The 21341-nt window shown below is 44.5% G+C and overlaps 1 protein-coding gene across 14 annotated transcripts in view; it reads right to left on the minus strand.

Moving 5' to 3' along the window:
• The window catches only part of Ncald (neurocalcin delta), a 435285-nt gene that overhangs the window by 24049 nt on the left and 389895 nt on the right, over positions 1–21341 (minus strand). For all 14 annotated transcript variants that reach the window (XM_087558795.1, XM_087558789.1, XM_087558788.1 and 11 more), the window contains 1 exon segment: positions 6518–6914. In XM_087558795.1, the coding sequence (XP_087414921.1) occupies positions 6518–6895 (378 nt within the window). In that variant the 5' untranslated portion in view covers positions 6896–6914.

Raw genomic sequence — 21341 nt, forward strand, 5'->3', positions numbered from 1 at the left:
TTATTTTGCCTTCACTCATTCTCCTACTAGACTCCTTGTGGAAAGGAAAGATAGTATTATGGATAATATTTTATTATCACATAAACAAAGCAAAAAATTAAAGACTTCCATAGAAAAGTTTCTGAATTAATCATAAAAGGTAGAATAAGACTATGTCAGTTATCAGGAACCTGCCCAGCTGAAATCACGATGCCTTTTACTAATGCTGAGATTATGTCCTTATGGATAAAGCCATGAAGACTGGCAAAGAGCTCGTAGTATCTGTTTGGGAGAAATTAACAACACATATCCCAAAGCAAGCATCTATATTTTATAAAAAGAACTAATTGGATTCTCCCAGTTATTGTAAAGGAGACACCAATTCCTGAAGCACCTACATTCTATACTGATGCAAACGAGGTGGGGATGGCAGGCTCTAAGTCAGACAAAATAAACAAGGTAATCCAAAGTCCACGTACCTCAGTTCCAAAGTCAGGGGTGTATGCAAACCTTATGGTATTACTAGATTTTCCTGAATCTCCTAATATAATTACTGATTCTTACTATGCAGAAAGAGTTGTTTTGAATATAGAAACTGCTGAATTTTTCCTGATGGTTCAGAATTAACCTGATGGTTTGGAAATTGTTATTTATACAACTGCAATGGGCAATCAGAAATAGGAAGTGTCTAATCTATATTACTCATATTCAGTCTCATGCAGATTTGCTAAGTCCATTGGCACAAGGAAATGAGGAAAGTGATTGTTAATAGGAAATGTGTTAGAAGTCTCAAAATTTCATGAAAAAAATCATGTTAAAAGTAAATGTCTAAAGAAAGAATTTTATCACTTGGCAACACCATTATGAAAAAAGTCCTACTTATTCTCTGTATAAGTCCAAACTCCATTACCCACTGGAAGCAACACTAAGGGTACCAAAGGAAATGCAATCTGGCAGATGGATGCGTTTCATTTTGTAGAATTTGGAAAACTAACGACTATACACTGTACCACTGATACATATTCAGAGCCCCGGTGGGAAACTGCTTTGAATTCTGAAAAAGCTGATTCTACAATTACACATTTGTTGCAAATAATGAAAATTATGGGAATACTTGCATAAATTAAGACTGACAATGCCCCCTCACATGCTTCCAGTAAAATGAAGCAACTTTTTGCTTATCATAACACAAAGCCCATCACAGGTACACCACACAATCCTATAGGACAAGCATTGTAGAAAGATCTAATCACACTTTCAAAGAAATGCTCATGAAACAAAAAGGAAGAGTAAAGACCTCCAGGGATAGACTAAATAACGCTTCTTAACTCTAAATTTTCTTAATGCTGATGAAAAGGGAACTGTAGCAGCTGAGAGGCACTGGGTTATAGAAATAACTGAGAATTAAGTCATCCTATGTTCTGTAAGGATGTGAAGAGTCCATCAAAATGGAAGCATGTAATAGTTCGGCGTTGAGGACACAGTTTGGTTTATGTTTCTACTGGGAACAAAAAGATACGGTTATCATCAAAACTTACAAAGATCAGATTTAACCAGGGAAGACCTCCTACCAACTAATACATAAATGTCTCTACATAGCCAATTAATCTTGGTGGCTGCCTGGTGCTCATAACTTATTGTCACATGTCATCCTTTCATATGGCATGGATTGAGGTTTATATTACAGTTTGGTCACACAATCCAGAAGGACTTATAAAGTTGACAGAGGCTTCTCACATGCTCAAACGTAGAGCAGAGAATCATCAACTAAGTTGTGCACCTGGCATGGTCCATACATGTGTTAATGTAGAAATGTACCTACAATATTACCTTTAAAAGTCTGTGTGTTTGTAGAGGGAAAAGATCCGACACCAATGAAGACAAAGCAAGTAGCCCAGGCGATCCAGCCTCACAGACTTCCTCAGCTGCTGTTTTCTCAGAAACTGAATCCAGGACAACTTCAAAGTAGCTAGCTCAAATGGTCCAGCCTCAGAGACCGTTCCAGCCAGGACTTCAGTTAAGCCCTTTGCTTTCCTATCCCACAGAGACTGGGCAGCAAATAATACAGCCAGCTCTCCCAGGACTTGGCCAATGTAAAGATTACAATGTCCCAATTCCCAAGAGTTGGGATGGATGGTTTTTTGCCATTTTGTGGGTGATGAATGTTTGTCCTTGTTTAGGGGAGTTGGTTACAAGTTGTTGGTGGTTATGGTTAGGAAACAAAGTAAAGGAAGTTAGAACCAAAGATATCTTTCTCCTTCTCCCTCTATCCTTCTTTCTTTCTCGTCTAGTGTTTGGGGAAGAAGAGGGAAGAGGATAAAAGGATAAAGGGGGTATAGGCATGAGAGGGTGAAAGGATCATATCTCCTTTAAGATAGCAGCAACTAGTCTCAAATATTTTATACTGATATGCATTATTGCATATTGGCGGAAATTTAAGGTTATATTTGCTACAGCACATTGTATACATGTTTCAACTTTTAAGATACCGTCCATATGCAACTCAGTTAAAAGTTTGGAGTAAAGCTTGAAAGCTTCGAGTGTAAACTATTCAGAATAATTGAGAAATGCAAGCTAGTAGTTAGTTACCTATGAATAATCAAACTTATAGTCTTTTTAGGTACTAGTTTAGTTAATTATAGTAATAAACTTTATTTAGCTTCCTGAGCATGTTTTCAAAGTTAAGCAAAAAGTAAATAGCTAGAAACAAGCAATGTTTGTCTATTCACATCTTGAGACAGATGGTCCTCAAATACTTCAGAGATCTGCAAAATATAGCAATTCAGGTGTTTTAATAATAAAAGGCTGGGTTGGGGATTTAGCTCAGTGGTAGAGCACTTGCCTAGCAAGCACAAGGCCCTGGGTTCGATCCCCAGCTCCGAAAAAAAGAAAAAAGAAAAAAAATAATAAAAGGCTTCTGTGTGTGTGTGTGTGTGTGTGTGTGTGTGTGTGAGAGAGAGAGAGAGAGAGAGAGAGAGAGAGAGAGAGAGAGAGAGAGAGAGATCAGCTCCTGGTAGCACCCCAATCTATGTCAAAGAAGATGATGGGCACCTAAGAATTTCCACATGGAGTTTGCTTCAGTTGTGGCAAGATAGCCACTAGAAGGGGTGGGGATTAGGGGTGGGGGATAGGGGGGGGGGGTAGGGGAAACCTGCTCCTTGACTACAAAAGCACACTGTCTAAACTGTGAATAAGCAGGACAGTTGATTGACCCACTCTACTGAAACAAGGTAGGCCAGTCCTTCAAAATTCCTGCTTTAGAGATAATTTTGTTGGATATCCTGGGTCTGTTGTTGGAAGATTGAATGTCCCACCAATACAGAGGAACCTTGGGTGACTGACCAGGCAGTCAGCAGTCTCTATCATTTCTATAGTTTTGGAAGCTGCTTTCTCTACACTTCCTGTTTACCGAGGCAGCATTTATCCTTCTCAGGTCTCTGATGGGGTTGAAGACTAGATATAGTCTTACAGCTTTCCCTACTAAAGATTGAGGACATAAAAGCTTAAGTTGTTCAGGATCTAAGAAAACGTTTTAGGGTCTAAAAAGGTTTTCATGTTGATAAATGCAAGTTATGATTAGAAGGTGATTTGGGTACAAAATTTTGGACTCACCAAGATAGGTTAGGTAGAAGAATACTTTCTCCAAGGTTGCCAAATACAAACGGTATGAACATTATAATTCTTACCTAATAGTTCTCATAATTGTTCTTATTATATATATAATTAATTGATGTTAGAGAAAAAGCCATTTATTGGACTAAAAGGGGGAATGGTAGTATCATGGTTTCTTAACAACAACAACAACAAAAAAAAACAGTTATGTTATGTGATTATGTTTTTGTTTTAATCTTAGGTGTGGGATATGAGGCTGCTTCAGATTGTCTGTCCACAGCTGCTAACTATGATTTGTCCCTTGCTCTTGGAAGGATATTATTTTTGCTAGCTGCAGATAGTTTACATTTGTAATTCTGGGGACTTTTGTTGTGACAGCCCTGAGAGGGCCTGGGGCAGTGGCGGCTCCCCCTGCTGCCATTGGTGCTGTTGCAGTTTGTCAAGTGGTTGTGAGCAAAGAGAGAAGAAGAAGAAATTAGATATCCTGATAATGAAGATTGGAATTACCCCCAAAGAACTCTGTAGTGTGCAGTTTTTGCTACCCCACTTTAAAATCTGGGCAGACCATGCTACCAACCCCCGCCCAGGTTCCCTTGGATCCACAGATCAAAAAACAATACACGTATTAACTTAATTTTTAACCTGCCTTATGGATCAATTGTTTGGTGCTTCTAATCTCCCACGGTTGGCCTCCCCTTTCCAATACTCTCAGCTCCGCACCCTAAATCTACCCTCAGCTCTAGTTGCTTAGTTACCTTCTCCTTGTCCAGCACCCAAAACTGCCCTCAGCTTTAGTTGTGTTTCTAATCTCCTGCCTGGGGAAATGGCCCATGGTCACTGCCTGAGATCTCACATGGCTAGTCACTTTTTCTCCCTCCAAAGCATGGCAAAAATCCTTCTCTCTCCCCTTCGTCTGTTAGCTTGCCTGTGGGGACCCAAAAGCCCTGCCTATTCTGCTTAGCTCATTCTCCGATAGCATCTTTATTGATGGATCAAGAACCAATTGGGGAACAAGACCTTGGCATCAGCACCAACTCCTATAAACCATACTCCTCATTAGCAAGAGGTGGTCTAAAGAGGTCTATACCCCCTTACCCCTCTAACTTTCTTTCTCTCCTACCTAGTGTTGGGGGGCGTTTAGAAGGGATTAGGGTAAAATAAGGGTGGAGAAGGGTGGTAAATATAAGAACCCAATAGAGTAGCCCAAAAGGTACAGTTATACTGTCCCTTTAACTGCGCATGTAGGCTCCATCCTCCATCCACGGTTTAGTCACAGCCCTATAGTAGTCTTTTTAGCTCTGTTTGGTTTCCAGTGTCTTGTTCCCTGAGGCTCTCTGCAAGCTAGTTGCTCTCTACCCCAGCCCCATTCCTACCAACAGCTGAGTTTTTTCATCTCCTTGTTTTACCCCTCCCATCCAGCACAGCACCATTTTTTCAGGGCAGCAGCTCTATCTCAGTAGGGCATCTGCTCAAATGTTCTCCGATGAATTTGACTTCTGAGCTGAGCCCTCCAAGAAGCCAAAACCCACTCCCTTGACTCCTTGCTGACAGGTACTTCTGTACTGAGCTTCCCTTACTAGCCTAGACCTCACATGGCAGCCAGCTCTTGTTGGCTCTGTCACCCACCTAGTCCTTAATAATGCCTTCAGCTGAAGCCCTCCCAACCTCTCCTAAGGCCAGAATCTCCTTAGGTTTGTCTCTGGATCCCACCTACTGCTTAGCAAGCTGCCATAGCCACCAGCACCACTCTATCCTGTTTTCTTTAGTGAAGTTACTCAGAGTGAGTGGCTCCGGGAGGCCAAACACAGTCTCCTAGTAAAATGATGAAGCCCTCTATATTTGCATCCCGGAAGAGACGAAGCTTCAAGTCCAGAACCTACTTTTGTTCAACAGTCCACAATGATGTAAATTAGTGATAATTATCTTTTCTGTGGTTGTCCCTGGGCTAGGCACTTGTGGTACTTTGAGTGAAAATGGTACCCACAGGCTTATATGATTAAAATCTTGGTCCATAGTTAGGGGAGCTATTTAGAAAGGTTTAGAGGAGGTGTGGTCTTGTTGGAATATTGTGTCACTTGGGTGGTTCTGATGGTTTAAAAGCTCACACCATGTCTAGTCTGTCTGTCTGTCTGTCTGTCTCTCTCTCTCTCTCTCTCTCTCTCTCTCTCTCTCTCTCTCTCTCTCTCTCTCTCTCTCTCTCCGGTCTGCCTGTGGGTCAGGATATAAAGCTCTCAGCTACTGCTCCAGGTCCATGCCTGTCTGCTTCCTACCATGATGGTCATGGACTAACCTCTCAAAATTGTAAGCAAGCCCCTAATTAAATGCCTTCCTTTTGAAAGAGTTGCCTCGGTCATGGTGTCTCTTCACAGAAACAGAACAGTAAACAAGACAGCATTTAACATGGAGAGTTATGTATAATCTTAAAACAACCCCATGGCATGCCGCTCCATTTTACAGAAGACACTCTTGTGTTGACTCCTGACCAAGAGATGGTCCCTGAAAAATACAGGTGGGCACCCAAGCCAGGGCTTCATTTCTAACACAACTTCAAAGACATGACCCCAGACTTCACGTCTGAGCATGTTTTTACATCGATCAATGGGAAGAATGAAACAAAGGTGGCCAACACAAGAGCCCTGTCTCTCTGCAGTGTGAGAATCACCCCAGTGTATGGACAATGCTACCAGGTAAGAATGAGCAGGCAGTAGAGCTGAGCTCCTGAGTTTCCAAGAGATTCCAACCGATGTAGGTTTTTACACAATTTCTGTGCATGTGAATTCAAACTTTAAAAAAACTACCAAGTGGGTCAAACTAACTGTTCTGGTAACACCCAGGTTAACACTCTTAGTCCTATGTTCTCCCACATGCCTTCTGGGCCTCTCTTGTAACACTCATGCTTCTCTCTCTAACAGGCCAGGGTCCTTACCTGCACAATCTCCAGCATTTCTGCCTTGCTGATGTAGCCGTTGCCATCCAGGTCATACATGCTGAAGGCCCACTTCAGCTTCTGCTCCAGCTTGCCCCTTGATGTCACACTCAGGGCTATGATGAACTCTCTAAAGTCTATCGTCCCATCTCCATTTGCATCGAAGGTGCGGAAGACGTGCTCTGCGAATTTGGAAGCATCCCCATAAGGGAAAAAGTTCCCGTATATTTTCTTAAACTCTTCCATTGACAAATGTCCGCTGGGGCAGTCTCTCAAGAAGCCTTTGTACCACTCCTGGATCTCATGCTCTGTGAAGTCTGTGCTTTCCAGTAAGTCCTGCATGACTTCAGGGCGCAGCTTGCTGTTCTGTTTCCCCATTCTGGTAGCAAGAACTCAACTGCAGAGAGAAAAGAAAATACCTAGGTTTTCGGAGCTGTTCTTCAGGGTCATGTGATCATATGGTATTATTTCTTGAGAAGAGGGAAAAGCTAACAAACTTTCTACTAGCCCAATAGCTAATCAAAACGATGGTAAACCAGGCCAGTCAGAGATGCAGAAAAGCCATGTTGCTAACCAGACCAGCCAGAAAGCAAGATATGGATGGATGGATGGATGGATGGATGGATGGATGGATGGATGGATGGATGCATGCATGGATGGATGGATGCATGCATGCATGCATGGATGGGTAGTCAGGTGGGTAGGTGAATGGCCAGATAGAAGGGAGGTAGATGATTTGTTTTTGGCTTATTTGCAAGAGATCAAATGTGCCTTTAAGAAAACTAAGAGTCGGGGTTGGAGATTTAGCTCAGTGGTAGAGCGCTTGCCTAGGAAGTGCAAGGCCCTGGGTTCGGTCCCCAGCTCCAAAAAAAAAAGAAAACTAAGAGTCTAATTTTGAATCCTATAAGTATAACTAAATGAATGGGAGATGGGGGTAGGGAGGGAGGGATCAAGGAGGTAGGGATGGGGACAGGAAGGGAGGGAGGGAGGGAGGGAGAGAGCAAGACAGAGAGAGGGAGAGAGAGAGAGAGAGAGAGAGAGAGAGAGAGAGAGAGAGAATTTTAGCATGTTTCATTGTCACTTTGCTTCCACATAAAGTGTGGCTCATGGAACTGGATTCCATAAGTGCAGGAAGCAGGGCAGTGGGCACACCGTGAACCCCTGCCAGGCTACTCTAGTTAGCTACATCCTGAGGGAATCACTGCCCACTTTGGGTTTAGATGGTAAAGATGATGCTTCAGAGAGTTGCTCACGTTCTATGGCTTCAGGAACAGGTCAAAGCTAACTTCTTAAACTGCACATAACCTTGTATGTTCTTATCCTAATGGTAGCATATGTTCACAATCAAACAGCAAAATACTGCAGTGACTCATCCAGAAAATCCTAGCATCTTCCGAATCCCAACCACTGAGATAAACACAGCTAGTATTTTTGTGTATGTTCTGGATTATGTGTATGGACTTATCTCGGTATATGATCAATATCTAGTTCCCAGATTAACTACGTTTTCAACTTAACAGTGTCACAGAAGTGACATTTATCCCATAGGAGCTGTGTTTTGGTCTTTGTCCAGGTCAGGGACATTTGTTTCTTTTAAATGCTTGGCAGCAGCCAAGCCTCAGCTCTGGGCTGCATGGCCAGGAGGCAGACACAGACATGGTTCAGCAAGGCTTCCACTTGTGACTCTTCTTGCTCAAGAAAATTTTATGTAACCCTGGGTCACAAGGATATAAAACAGATACACAAATGAAACATTTGCTGACAATAAACCAGAAATTATTTTAAAACAATTCTTTTATAAACATATACACTTTCCCTGTGTTAGAGGCAACAGCAAAATTGTCTAATAAGATGGCTATGCTTGTTTGTCTCACACAATCTAATCCAGAGATACACTGATTCCAGATGGATATGAGGAAGGACAGCAGAAGGGAAAATGAAACATCTTTGTTCTCTGTGGTCAAACCATCCTGTTTTCACCAGAGTGGAAACCTTTGCATACAGAGTAGACGTCTTGCAGTTTATAACATAAAGTAGTCTTGAATCTAGGCTGAGCAGTTTCAGGCAGCCTTCCTTGGCCATGTGTGATACAGCAGCATGTGTGGTGTATGCTACAAAGTGTACATCATGCCTTCAGAGCCAATGCTACAGGGAAGTCCTATGATGCAACTCAAGCAAGCTCCACCAGAAATATCTCAGATTTATTATGTGTTTGATTTTGAGTTCATCAAAAATTATTTTTAGATTTACTTATGTGCTTGAGAGCTTTACTTGAATAATGTATATCATGTGTGTAATGTACCTATGTGTGTCTAGGATCTGTGGTCAGAAGAGGGTACTGAATCCCCAGAAAGTGGAAATATGGACAGTTGTGAGCTGACATGTGGGCGCTGGGAACCACTGGGATCCTCTTCAAGAGCAGCAAGTATTCTTAATGCCTGAGCTGTCTCCTCAGCTCCTCAGCCCCTGGGCCGTCTCCTCAGCTCCTGGGCCATCTCCTCAGCCCCTGAGCAAACTTCTCAGCCCATGAGTTAATTTTTAGTGTTCAGAAACCTTTTACCTGTTGTCTCACTTCCTCCATGTTTCCTTGTGGGATCTGATGTGCAGATCTGACCTACAGTGGAGAGCTCTGCTCCACAGTGGGCTGGGATGCTAGGTAGGTGAACTGTATTTGATGCATTTTCAGTGCAAATCACAATATTACAATTTACATGGGTTTAGCAGGATTTATCCTTATCATAAATTAAGGAGGTTGGTACTTTTCAATGTTTTTCTATGAATGTTCACTTATGTGTACATGTATGTTTGAATATGTATGGGTTAAGTGGACCATATAATCAGACAGAAGAACTGGCAAGGTTGTGCAGGCCCAAACCCCAGAAAATCTCAGAATTGAGAATGGCAGGCATGGAGCCAGGTCCCAGACAAACTACCTGATCTGAAACATGTAACCATGACACCCCGCTGAGAGGACTGTGATGATCAGTCATATAGCATGAAGACCTGGAGTTCTCCATGCTAGTGAGGTATCTAGACAGGCTGTGAGTGTTCAGCCAATGAGCTTCCTTCCTGGGTATTCCTTTCTGCAAAAGGTATTTCCTCCCTGGTTCACCCTGAGTAGCGTGTATGCATTCATATCCACCATCAGATAAAGCAGTCTGGACAAGCAAGGATTGTCTTCTCCCTCAAGGGATGCCATCGGGCTAGAAGGGCTTCATCATAAAGAGCCACACCTAAAACTCCCAGAGACTCTTCCTCTTCCAGCCCCTCAGCACTTACTCGAAACCAAACTGGATTCCACCCCTGTCCTGGGCTCAGCTATCTCCTTCCTGCCTGTTGCACAGGGAAAGCCTTGATACACAGACTCCTGTTCCTAGTTCCCTATGGTCCTCGGCAGTGTCTGGATACACAGGATGCCAAGAGCCACAGCACCCATCCCAGATCCCATTATCTCTTACCCAGGAAAACACAGACCAGGACCCCCATTATAGACTGTGTTCTGACTCCCTTGAGCGACTGTCTCGTGGTGCCTGGGCACCCAACAATGAGGCAGACACATAGCCTGGCAACTATGTATACATGTATGTTTGAATATGTGTGTCTATGCACATACATGGAGGCCCAAAAGCAATCACATGCTCCTTGCCATTACTCTTCACCTATGTCTTTGAGAAAGGGTCTCCCCTGGATCTGGAGTTCAGGTTTTCTTGGCTAGCCTGGAAACCAGGGAGCAATTTCCAGGCATCCTTCTGTCTCTGCCTCCCTCTGAGCTGGGATTACAGATCTGCACTGGGTATGAGCTGATGACATGGATGCCTGGATCTGAACTGGGCCTCACGATTGCACAGTGAGTGCTCTCAGCTGCTGAGCCGTCTACCTAGCCCCACGCTTCCATTTGTAAAACAGAACTGCGCACGTTTGTGTTGCTAGTTTCCTAACATGGTACAGGGATGGAAGGTCGATGGGGTGGGGGCATAGCTGTAAATACTGGCTTCCATTCGCACAGTCATTTAGCGTTCATTCAGCTATTCTCAGATGTCTGGAGATGTCGATACAAAGAGGAAGATAGGACCTTTCCCTTAGGACACTTAGCCATAGGAGCACAGGGTGCTGGTGGCAGTGAGGGTCACATGGGGTCAGAAGAGTTGAAAGTGAGCACAGTGGAGTATTGCAGGGAGGAGGGACACTTGTGGGGGGTGCCATCACAGGACATTGCTCTCAGGGACATTGTGTAATGTTCTACTTTCCTTTCTGTGATTGTGATACAACTCTGTAGCAAAAAGTCAACTTAGGGAAGGAACAGATTTGTTTCAGCTCAACAGATTTGATCACAGTTCATTATTGACAGAAGCCAGGGAAGGAACGTAAGCAGGAACTTGAAGCAGAAACCATGAAGGACTACTGCTTGCTGACTTTCTGGAAGGCTCAAACCATCTGCTTAGAGAATGGTGCTGCCCACAGAGGTCAAGGGTCTCCTATATCAGGACAGTGCTCCAAAGATACATGTTCACAGGCCAATCTGATTTAGGCAATTCTTTTCAAATGACTCTAGGTGGCCTGGAGTGACAGTCAACACCACCCCTTCACACAGTCAGGACACACCCCTTCACAGCCAGGACACACCCCTTCACACAGTCAGGATACATGCCTTAACACAGTCAAAGACACAACCCATCACATAGTCAGACACAACCCGTCACAGCCAAGACACACCCCTTCACACAGAAAGGGCTCTGCCTTTGCATTTCTGACTTCCTTTTTCACTCTGGGATATTTTACAGTTTCCGGCTGTCTCTTGAGCTGCTATCCGCCCTGCAGGCAGATCTTAATGGCAGTTAGGCTTTGTCTCTCCAGGGCCCATCCCACAGGGCACACAGTGAACTAAGTAAGACAGGCCAAAGGAACAAGTGGCAGCTATAGACAGTGACTAAGGACTAGAGGGACGTGCAGGCTGGTCTTGGAAGATGAGATTCCCTCACTCAAGAAATTCCTACAGGGCAGCATTTGAGCTCACAACTGCCCGATTGGTTGGTTTTGACCTTCTCAAGTTTTATTTTCTTCAAAATTGACATAATAGTTGCACTTTTGTCAATTACAATATGATGTTTTTTGTACAGAGCCATATTGGATTTGGGCCTAGCCGCTTTTTGAACTGCATGGCTCTAAGTGACTAGGTGACTCTGGGCTGTTTGGCCACAGATACTCACCCCTAAGATGACTGCCATAAGTCTTAAGATTGTTGGACAAAGCCTCTCCCATGAATTTACAGCACAGGAAGATAACATTCAAGGGATGCCTCAGCTCGAACAGATACCAGTTATCTCCTCAGTCTACACCCGGTGTCTCCACCACCTGACCTCATCGCCTGACCTCTTTGCCTCCAGCTATCACTGCCTATACCCTCATCTCCCCCTCCTTCATATTTCACAAAGGTCACTCCCCCTACCTGAAAGCCTTAAAAGCTGTAACGTTCATCCCAATAAACGAGACCTTGACAATAGACTCTTGCTTGGTCTCCTTCTTCTCTTCACCCCCATTTTGGCCCACAGGTAGAAAGTCTCTTCGGGACCCTGAATAACTGGGTCCACGCTGGTGGGGACAGTTTTTATAACACACGACCAGAGTGATGATCTAATCGGGCTAATTAGCATATGCATCACCTCAAAATTCACCATTTCACTGTGACGAGAACATTCAAAAGCCCCCTTCCTAGCTATGTGGAAACACAATACGCTATCGCTAATGATGACCCCTACTGTGCAGAACACCAGAGCCCATCTCCCTCCCCATCTAGCGATGGTACATTTTAAAATCTGAGTTCTGCATTGAGGACAGGACCTGACTCACGAGCAGGCAACCTCTGAGGGGTAGGTTGGGGAGGACTTTCCTTCTATTAGCATGAGCAATGGCAGCTGCAAGGAGGCCTAGTTCTCGGAGATCTGCATAAATGTGAAGTGGAGCAAAATCTACTTATACAGAGAAAAATTAACTTACAAATGAAGCCCAGGTCGAATTTATAAACTGAGTGTTCCAATAATGTCACTTCCCTCTTCTGGAAGTAAAAATCCTCCCCAAATAGACTGGTTTATCAGAATTTTAAAACCCTCATTTGGTTGCTGTGTTGGCAATTTGCCTGAGGCCAAACTTCAGAAACAAAAGCGGATACATAATGCATAGGCTTGCAGAGAGTCAAAGACATGAAATGAAATCTGCAATGATTTCAAGTTTCCCTTTTAGAGCTCTGTAGACTTCAGTTCTTTTGTTTGGTATCCAGTCAGATTGCACCACAGTTTCTAATGAGATTGCCACCATTATGGTTTTGTTATATGCCAATCATTCAGGGCCCAAGGAAGGGGGCAGGGTGTGCGTACATGCATACGTGCGTGCATGCATGTGTGTGTGTGTGTGTGTGTGTGTGTGTGTGTGTGAGTGTGTGTGTGTGTGTTGCTATTTATTTATTTTATTTTATTTTTTTATTAACTTGAGTATTTCTTATATACATTTCGAGTGTTATTCCCTTTCCCGGTATCCGGGCAAACATCCCCCTCCCCCCTCCCCTTCCTTATGGGTGTTCCCCTCCCAACCCTCCCCCCATTGCCGCCCTCCCCCCATGTGTGTTGCTATTTAAATCTACCTGTTTAAAGAATGATTTCATTTCCTGTAGAAACAGGTCTCTTTCTTCAAAACCAACTTAATGTCCTTCCCCAGACTTTACAAAGTCTTCTCACTTATTAGCTGGTTTGTACATTGCCTCAACGTTTTGGCTCAGTCTCTCACAAGGCTGATCTGTGCGAAGCTATTTTTCAGTAAACACTAATTAAACTACGTTCACAAACTCATTAGCACAGAAAGACCACAAACAAGAGCATAAGCTCAGTAGTTTGGGAATTGGGTATTTGCAGCTTAGTCCCATATCTGTTTCTGTAGTTGTCAACCAATATGTGACTGAGGACTGACTGACGTCTGACCTTGATGAAGCTGGCTGCGTTTGCCAGACCCCTCACAGGCTTTTGTTCACCAGGAATAGAGGAGGAAGACCTGAAGACTTTCTTTTGGAAAACAGGACCCTGTGCCTCTTTGAGTCAAAAGAAGGGCAGAGAAAATAACACTGAGAAATACTATATTAATCAGCAGGCGGGAGAAGACCAGTGCGGAGGCAAAAGTTTCATCTTGGGTCAAATTGTTTTCATTGCTTCAGTCGTTAACCGATTTTGAACAGAATGGGACAACCTCTCAGGACCAAGACAAAGTGCTTGGGTTCAGGGACCAGAGAGATAGTTTATCAGGAAAAAGCGTGTATTACTCTTTCAGAGAACCTGAGTTCAGTTTCCTAGCTCCACATTCCCACCCTGGGGAGGCTCCCCATCCCCTATAACTTTTTCTAGGAGATCTGTCATGGGCAACTTCACATGCATGCACATATACACGCATAAATAAAACAAGATTTATTTTATTTATTTATTTATTTATTTATTTATTTATTTATATTTATTTATTTTTATTTTATGTTTTAAAGAAAATGCTTGGTTTGAAGGCCAGCTCTGTTGTTTAATTGTTGAGCCAATCATTTAATTGAAATGAATTCAATAGCCCAAGTTCACATTTCACTGACTTGACGTGAGAATTCACTGAGGTAGTCACATATTACAAAGTTATAGTATTGAGTTAGGAATGGTTGTCATGGTAACCCCCAAAGACTGGTGTGTCGCAAGTTTGCTTCCCAGTGGCACTGAAGTGTAAGAGCCATTAAGAGTCTTGGCTTGGTAGAAAGTTATGGGGTTTCTGCATCACAAATGATGCAGTGCTGCTGTCTTGAAAGAGAGGCAAGTCCCATGGATTAGATCCTGAGAGAATGGGTTATTACAGCCTGCTCTTCCCAGATTCCTGTTTCCTATCTTGCCATGTGACCTCTCTCTGTCATACATGCTCCTACCATGTTGTGATATGATCCAAAGGCCCTCACCAGACTTCAGATAGCCATACCAAATCATGGTCTTTCTACCTCTAAAACGGTGAACATCCTTCCTGTATGAACACAGTCCCAGATGTTGTATTTTAGCAAAACAAAAGGCCAAGAAGATGGTCCTTCATATACAAAGTACTCTGAGGAATCTCCACCCTAGCGCTGTGGAATGGGCAGGGAAGGCCTTCCCCATTTTATTAGCAAGGAGATTAAGACTCAGGAAGACTAATTGACATGACCCAAGCCACACAGCTCGCAGAGAAGCCAGCATTTGAATCTGGACTGCGGTCCAGCGTTTTCACAGTGCCCTATCCGGTTACGAACAAGGCATATGCAGAAATTATAACAGTTTCATAATTTTTTAGAAGGAAGTAGATGGAGAGAGCAGATGGTCTCCTGTTGTAACACCTTTGTGCCACAAATAGACACTAAAGGTCTGTTGGGAGAGCCAGGAGTTCTAGGGATCCACCAGGGGACAAGCATGCAAAGACCCTCCCTTTTATGGAGTTTATAGTCAGTGGCAAGAGACATAAAGGGGACAAGAACAGCCAGCAGAATGTCGGGTGTTCACGTGTCACGGAGAAGGTAGAGAGGGGAGGGTCGAGAGGACGAGGAGTTAGAATTGGCCTCACTGAGATAGTGTGGGAGGATGAGAGCAGCCGACTGAATTTTTCTGAACTTGGGGCGTAGTTAGCATGACCCAGAATGTGACAGAGTAGAGAGCATGAGGGTAAGAAATGGGGCCAGTGGGGTCACAAGGGATCAGATCATCTGAGGATCCCAGAGGAGACTAAGGATTTGGCGATGAGCTGCAGAGGTGAGGAATAGCTGGTTTCCATCAGCACTGCTGATGCTGCTGGGCCGAGATAAGCTAAGGAGGAAAACTAGGAGAGACAGCCAGGGAGGCCCTGCAGTGATCTAGGCACAGGCGGTAACAGTGACAGGTGCTAGTGACGGTGACAGTCACGGCCGTGGAGGGGACATGCGGCTTGATTTCAGGCAAAGCTTCATGGTAGAATCCCTGAGTTGTAGGAGAAAAACCAAACCAAACCAAAACAACCAAACAAAAAACAGAAGTCAGCCTGATGCCAACTGTTTGGCTTCGGTAGCTCCAAGGACTGACACAGAATTGGAAAAATGCAGAAATACGGCTTTGGGGTGAGTTGGGGGTCATGGACATGGTCACTCAACTGGGTATATGGCAACCCCGAAATGTCTTATTCATCATCTGTAGCAGACAAGCAGCTAGCTGAGAACCTAGAAGTCCGGTGTTAGAAGGAGTCCAGGGAGCCATCAGTACACAGAGCTTACAGCCAAAGACCCGCTCAGTCTCCAAAGCCAATGCACCTGACGACGCTGACATCAGACCTTAGACAATGGGATGGAATCAACCCAGGAGAAGACTGACCTTCTCCTGGAAGGCCTGCATGTGGCCTTCATGCCCAGTTCAAGGCTGCACCCTGAAAGCTCAGGGTAAACCAGGACTGCTGCTCCTGGGTCCTGTCCAAATCCTGGTATCTTTCTCACATCCAAGTCTCCTCCATCTCAGTACCCTCCAGTGGCTCCAAGGCACAGAGGTCTCCTGTGATTCCTTTTGCTTTAATGCCTTTGGCATGGGACATTGATTCTCTAACCAAAATCTCAAGTCCACTCTGCCTCCCACGTTCATCACCACCCCAGCGAGATGCCGGTGGGTCCTTCCCGGTGTCTGACACCTTGCCTTGCCTCAGCCCCACTTTTCACCCTTCTTTCCTTCTTATCCCAGTTCCAAGCTTCTTCACGCAGAACCGAGCGACCTTACCAGACACAAACCATGCCCATTCCCACCTTTGCTAGGTCACTTGTTTGCTTTGCATTTTGAGACAGGGTGTAGAAGCAGAAATTGGTCTCAAATTTGAAATGCTCTGTGTGCCACATGCCTACCTCCTCCAAATCTTACAGGGCTCCACACCCCTCTGGGAATAAGGTCTGTGTTCCCTCTGCTTGCCCACAGCTGTAAAAATCTGTGTCATCTCCTTCCTCGAGTCTCTCCACCCCAGACAATTTACCAAATTCTTAAGGACCTTTGCTCAGTTCCTCCTTTCCTCGGGTAAACAAACATTCCTCAGGTGTTCCTTTAAACACTGGCATCTGATTTTAATAGTTTACTTCATGAAGGGCAGTGTGGAATTATTTTAAACTTATTTTGGGCCATACCCAATCTTCCAGGGGGAGGAAAAAAGAAAAGAAAAGAGAAGTGTAGATTCTGGTCGTCGATGGGAAACAACAAATACACAAGAAGATAGCAAATTATCAACAGAGAACCAGACCCAAAAACCTGACCTGTGAAACCAGCTTTCCAACAAAAAAGAAATCACAATTCAAAATGAACAAAAACCCCACCACACCTCCACTAAAGGCAATGCCATCTGCTCAGAAGATATTCTCTCAGAGGGCACGACCTCCCTTCCTCCCTTTCTGTGTCTGTGGAGGGAAGGCGGAAACCTTGCTCTTCTGTGATTCCCCAAAAGGTTTCGAAAACTCCATAGCTTCATTCCTCAGCTCCCAGAATTAGATTTTCCAGGGAAAAGCCCATAACTTACCCTAGACAGCCTGGCTAACTTTGGAGGAGAAGTCTCAATCTAAGCTGTACCGAGGTCTCCTAAAATGGAATTTACAAGGTACTAGCAGCCAAAGTCTAGCTTGCTGCTGTGAAGAACACAGAACCCTCGGCAGTCCCCAGAAGAGAGCAGGGTGATTAAAACGTCTGCCTCATGTGGGGAGCCTAACTAACCCTGTCTACTGAACATGACATTGACTCTTCTGTTTCAATTACAAAAACACAGCTAGAAAAACATCAGGAAGAAAATCACAAACACGATGGGTAAATGGAGAGACGTGACCTGACCTGTTTTAGATGCCTGCATCTGACTGATGGTTGAAATCCACAAATTCATCTCTAGGTTGATCTTTAGGGGGTGGGGGGGGCATGACTCAGCAGAAACCTGAGGGACCCGTGTTGCTTCAGAACTTCCCTTCAGCAAAACTGGTGGATGGTGACAGGAGATCACCCAAACCAACATCTGTATCCAGGCAGATTGAACAGAAATGCATCAAGGGAGGAGTTAGACACGACAGAGGGAAGACGGGGAGCTGTGTAATATTCCTACACCATATTTTTCTGAACCAAATAGTATTCTCTCCTATAGCTTGTGGTATAGACATGGGACTCATAGCTTGCAGAAGAGGTTGGCGAGATGGCTTGGCAGTTAAAAGAGGATGCAGGTTCAGTTCCCAGCACCCAAATGGCAGCTCACAACTGTCTGTAACTCCAGTTCCAGGGAATCTAATGCCCTCTTTGGTCTCATTGGCCTCCTGAACACAGGTGGTACACAGAACTTTGCATAAGCACACACTTACAAATGACATGGAAAGAAAATTTAAGTGGCGGGTGGATGTCATTTGAATAATTGTGCAGAGCCACTGCTCATAGAGAAATTCCAGGAGAATGGTCTGCACTTCCTGTGTGACGGTCCCACACCCGCACCCTCTTTCCCTGCATGAGCTAACTGGGCTGTCTCATAAACTGAACTGGCACAAAAAAAATGCAGCTGAGCTGCAGGCTTGTTCTTTCTTTTGTGTCCCCGACAGCATGAGATGAGACTCAGAATTGTTCTGTGTGAGCGCAGAAGCCACAGTTTCTAAGACATTGGAGACCTTGTTCAACAGTATATGATCTTAGGCTAGGGAAGGATTGGCCTTGGGCTCCTTTCAAAGTTTCAGTTTTTGTATCAATGTCCATAAAAACATGCATTATTGATAAAAATCTAGATAGGGCATCATCTAACAATATTCTTCCCCTCTCTTAAAGCACATAGACATTACTTTTAGCTAAGTACATCACCAAAGACTGCATCATTTTGGTAGTACCCTGCTGTCTGCATGGGGAATGTTCTAAGATCCTGTGTGTAAACCCATACATAACTATGCTGTTTTTCTTATACACAGATAAGGATGATAAAGTTTAATTTATAATGCGAACTCGGGAGTTTAACAATAACTTACAAGAAACTAGAACCATTATTGTACCACAGTAAAGGTCATTGAGCTGCCCATTGTTAGAATTTCCCTCGGGCAACATCCATTTTAGTTAGGCATGGGTAACTGAGACTGGCAGCAGGGAAACAAAGCCCAGGTAAGCTGAGGCAGCAATGAGATTGGCCATAAAACGTTTAACATAATCAGCACTCAGGAGGTAGAGACAGGTGGATCTCTGAGCTCAGAACAGCTTGGTCTACAAGTGAATTCTCAGCCAGTCAGAATCTTATGGTGAAAAACTGTCTTTGGGGGAAAAAATCTAAGGAAAAAGAAGCTGTAAAAATGAGAAACTAACTACTCTCACTCTGACACCGTGCTAGAGGAAATAGTCGAGTTTTCATGGCATCCCTCTTTCTAGCAACTGCTGTCCAGCTAGTGGCTAATTCCCCCTTACTACCTAATACATGGCCAGCAGCTGGCAGTGCACTGACCCTGCCCTCTTAAAGGACCCATGAGTTAGTGAACAGACCTCACATGAGATGGGGAGGGGGGGTCACTGCCCAGCCTGTACATACCACAGGGCTGACCCAGCAAAGAGACCGTGCGAGTGTCAGGAGTCAAGAGCTTTGGCCAAAGCCTTTATGGACATGCTGACTGCTGCAGCACAGGTGACTACAGCCATGTTAGGGGTCAGTGCTGGAGACGAATGGGGTGCTCTGTGGCCTCAGTAGTTTCAGGGCTGCTGCAGCCCTACCACATGGAGTTGCTTGGAATTCTGATCCCAACAAATGTCTGTTCAACTTAAGGCATGAAATATTCTTATTTTAAACCATAAACTATCATTTAACAGTAATCACTGTGACAGCAGACAAGGCACAGAGCTTCCTAGACCAGGGCAGCAAACGGATCCGTTTCAGTCACCCAAGGCCATGTCTCTAACTAGCAGCTGGAGGATAAGAGGCTCAAGTCCCCAATTTTAGACTTCCTCTGGGGGCCACAAATGCATTTAGCAAATGGGTCCAGGCCCCATGGAGTCCAAAAATAGTTCATAATTTAAAAAATCTATTTGGCATACTGTTTCCGGGCCTAGAAGGGACAGTTCTATAAAAATAATCCTACGTGGGGTAAGGAAGTAGCAAGAATCTGGGCTCTGGGATATAAGTCATAGAAGTTTCATTAATATTTTTCTTTGAAAGTCTGTGATTTCACTCCAAGTAGCAGAGTCATGAAGAAATGAACAGTTATGACAAGTTCATGCAGCTGTGGTCCCAGGGGAGGGTGACCCAATCTATCCTTCCCACCTCCACCCCCGCTGTATCCCTGGCCAGTGGCTGATTATGCTAAAAATGTATGCTGGGATCCCTCCCCATTCTGGCCAGCACAGCGGAACTGTCTGTCTGTCTACAAAAGGCATGGAATACTTGTCCGTCAAACACATGCTAAGTGAGGAGTCCATTGGCTAGCAAGGAGAAACTATAGGGGCCTATGTGACCCTTCTGCAGGGCAGGTGACAACTAGATCAGATTTTCTATTCTTATACTGTGTCATGTGACCTGGGGCATCTTTGATGTTTAGTCACTATTCAGTAAATAGACAGGATTGACACCTATATCCTCATGCCGTCAGGAGAACTTAATGAAGAGGAAGGAATCTCTTGCTACTGTGTGAACAGAAAAGAATGGACATCATGATGCCTAATAGCCTCCCTAAGTAAGATAAGGCTACAGTTCCCTGGTGTATTTATAGAAAAGAGTCCCCCAGAGTTGAAGGCTCTCTCCCACTGGCCTAATGTCCATGGGGAATTAGAAAGGACAAGAGAACGAAGGTGACACACAGAGAAAGAAGAAACAGGAGCCACATCAACTCTCCAGCCTGACTCCCCTGTTTGGATCATTGGGCAGATATGAAAGATCCTTGTGGGTCTGTACTCCAGGAGGCTCTGGCCAGCCCCTAGGTCAATGTTTTCCGTGTGGTGGTCATTATGACAACCAGAAGCGAAGCACGTGGGTCCCATGGGAGTCGTAGTCAATGAGAAGGCTTCTGGATTTCACTCTGCCCACCCCTGGTTCTGGGGAGGCTATGACTCTGTAGATGCCATGAACACTGGATGAGTGCCATGAAACAATAATCACCCGTGTGACTCTGGGTTGCCAGAGCAGAAAGTGGTGGTGGGTGCCTTCTGCAGGAGGAGCCTTCAGCTCCCTGACATCAGAGGTGCCCCTGACTGGCCTTCCTGGGTGCTACTGTTCTACCAGACCTCTCTTGTATGTGGAAGCCATGTTCTGTACCTGAAAGGTTGTGCTTTCTATCCAGTCACTCCCATTGTCTAACTGTTCACTGACCTGATTAACACATAGTCAGGCCTATTAGAACATCTTCTTTCTCCAGAGTCCTTGGACCATGGAGACCTAACTAGACTCCATGTACACACTTCAGTCACACCTTGCATTTAACTGCATCTGGAATCGACTCATTATGCAATTAAAGATGTTAAACCAATTGCAGGAGAGATTCTGTCTTGTTTTGTTTTCTGTCTCTGATACTGTGAGAGGAGGTGGGGAGGCAGCCATGATGAGCAGGGGGGAGGAGGGTGTCCTGCAGATCTACCCTTTTTGTTAAGTACATCCTGACTAGGTAGGCCAGGAATTATGCATGAGGTCAGCAAGGAAACCATTGTTGCTGCGTCTCCTAGTGGCCAAAATACTGCTTTTTGACTTGACATCTTGAGATGAAGTAGGTTTGCGCCACCATCTAAGAAATGAAAATGGCAGGGTACTTTCTTGTAGCCTACACGTACCCACTGGAGAACATCCCCAAAACCAGGAGTGGAAAATCCACAGGGAC

The sequence above is a fragment of the Rattus norvegicus genome, chromosome 7 (assembly GCF_021556685.1).
Source record: "Rattus norvegicus strain SHRSP/BbbUtx chromosome 7, alternate assembly SHRSP_T2T, whole genome shotgun sequence".
NCBI classification, from domain to species: Eukaryota; Metazoa; Chordata; class Mammalia; order Rodentia; family Muridae; genus Rattus; species Rattus norvegicus.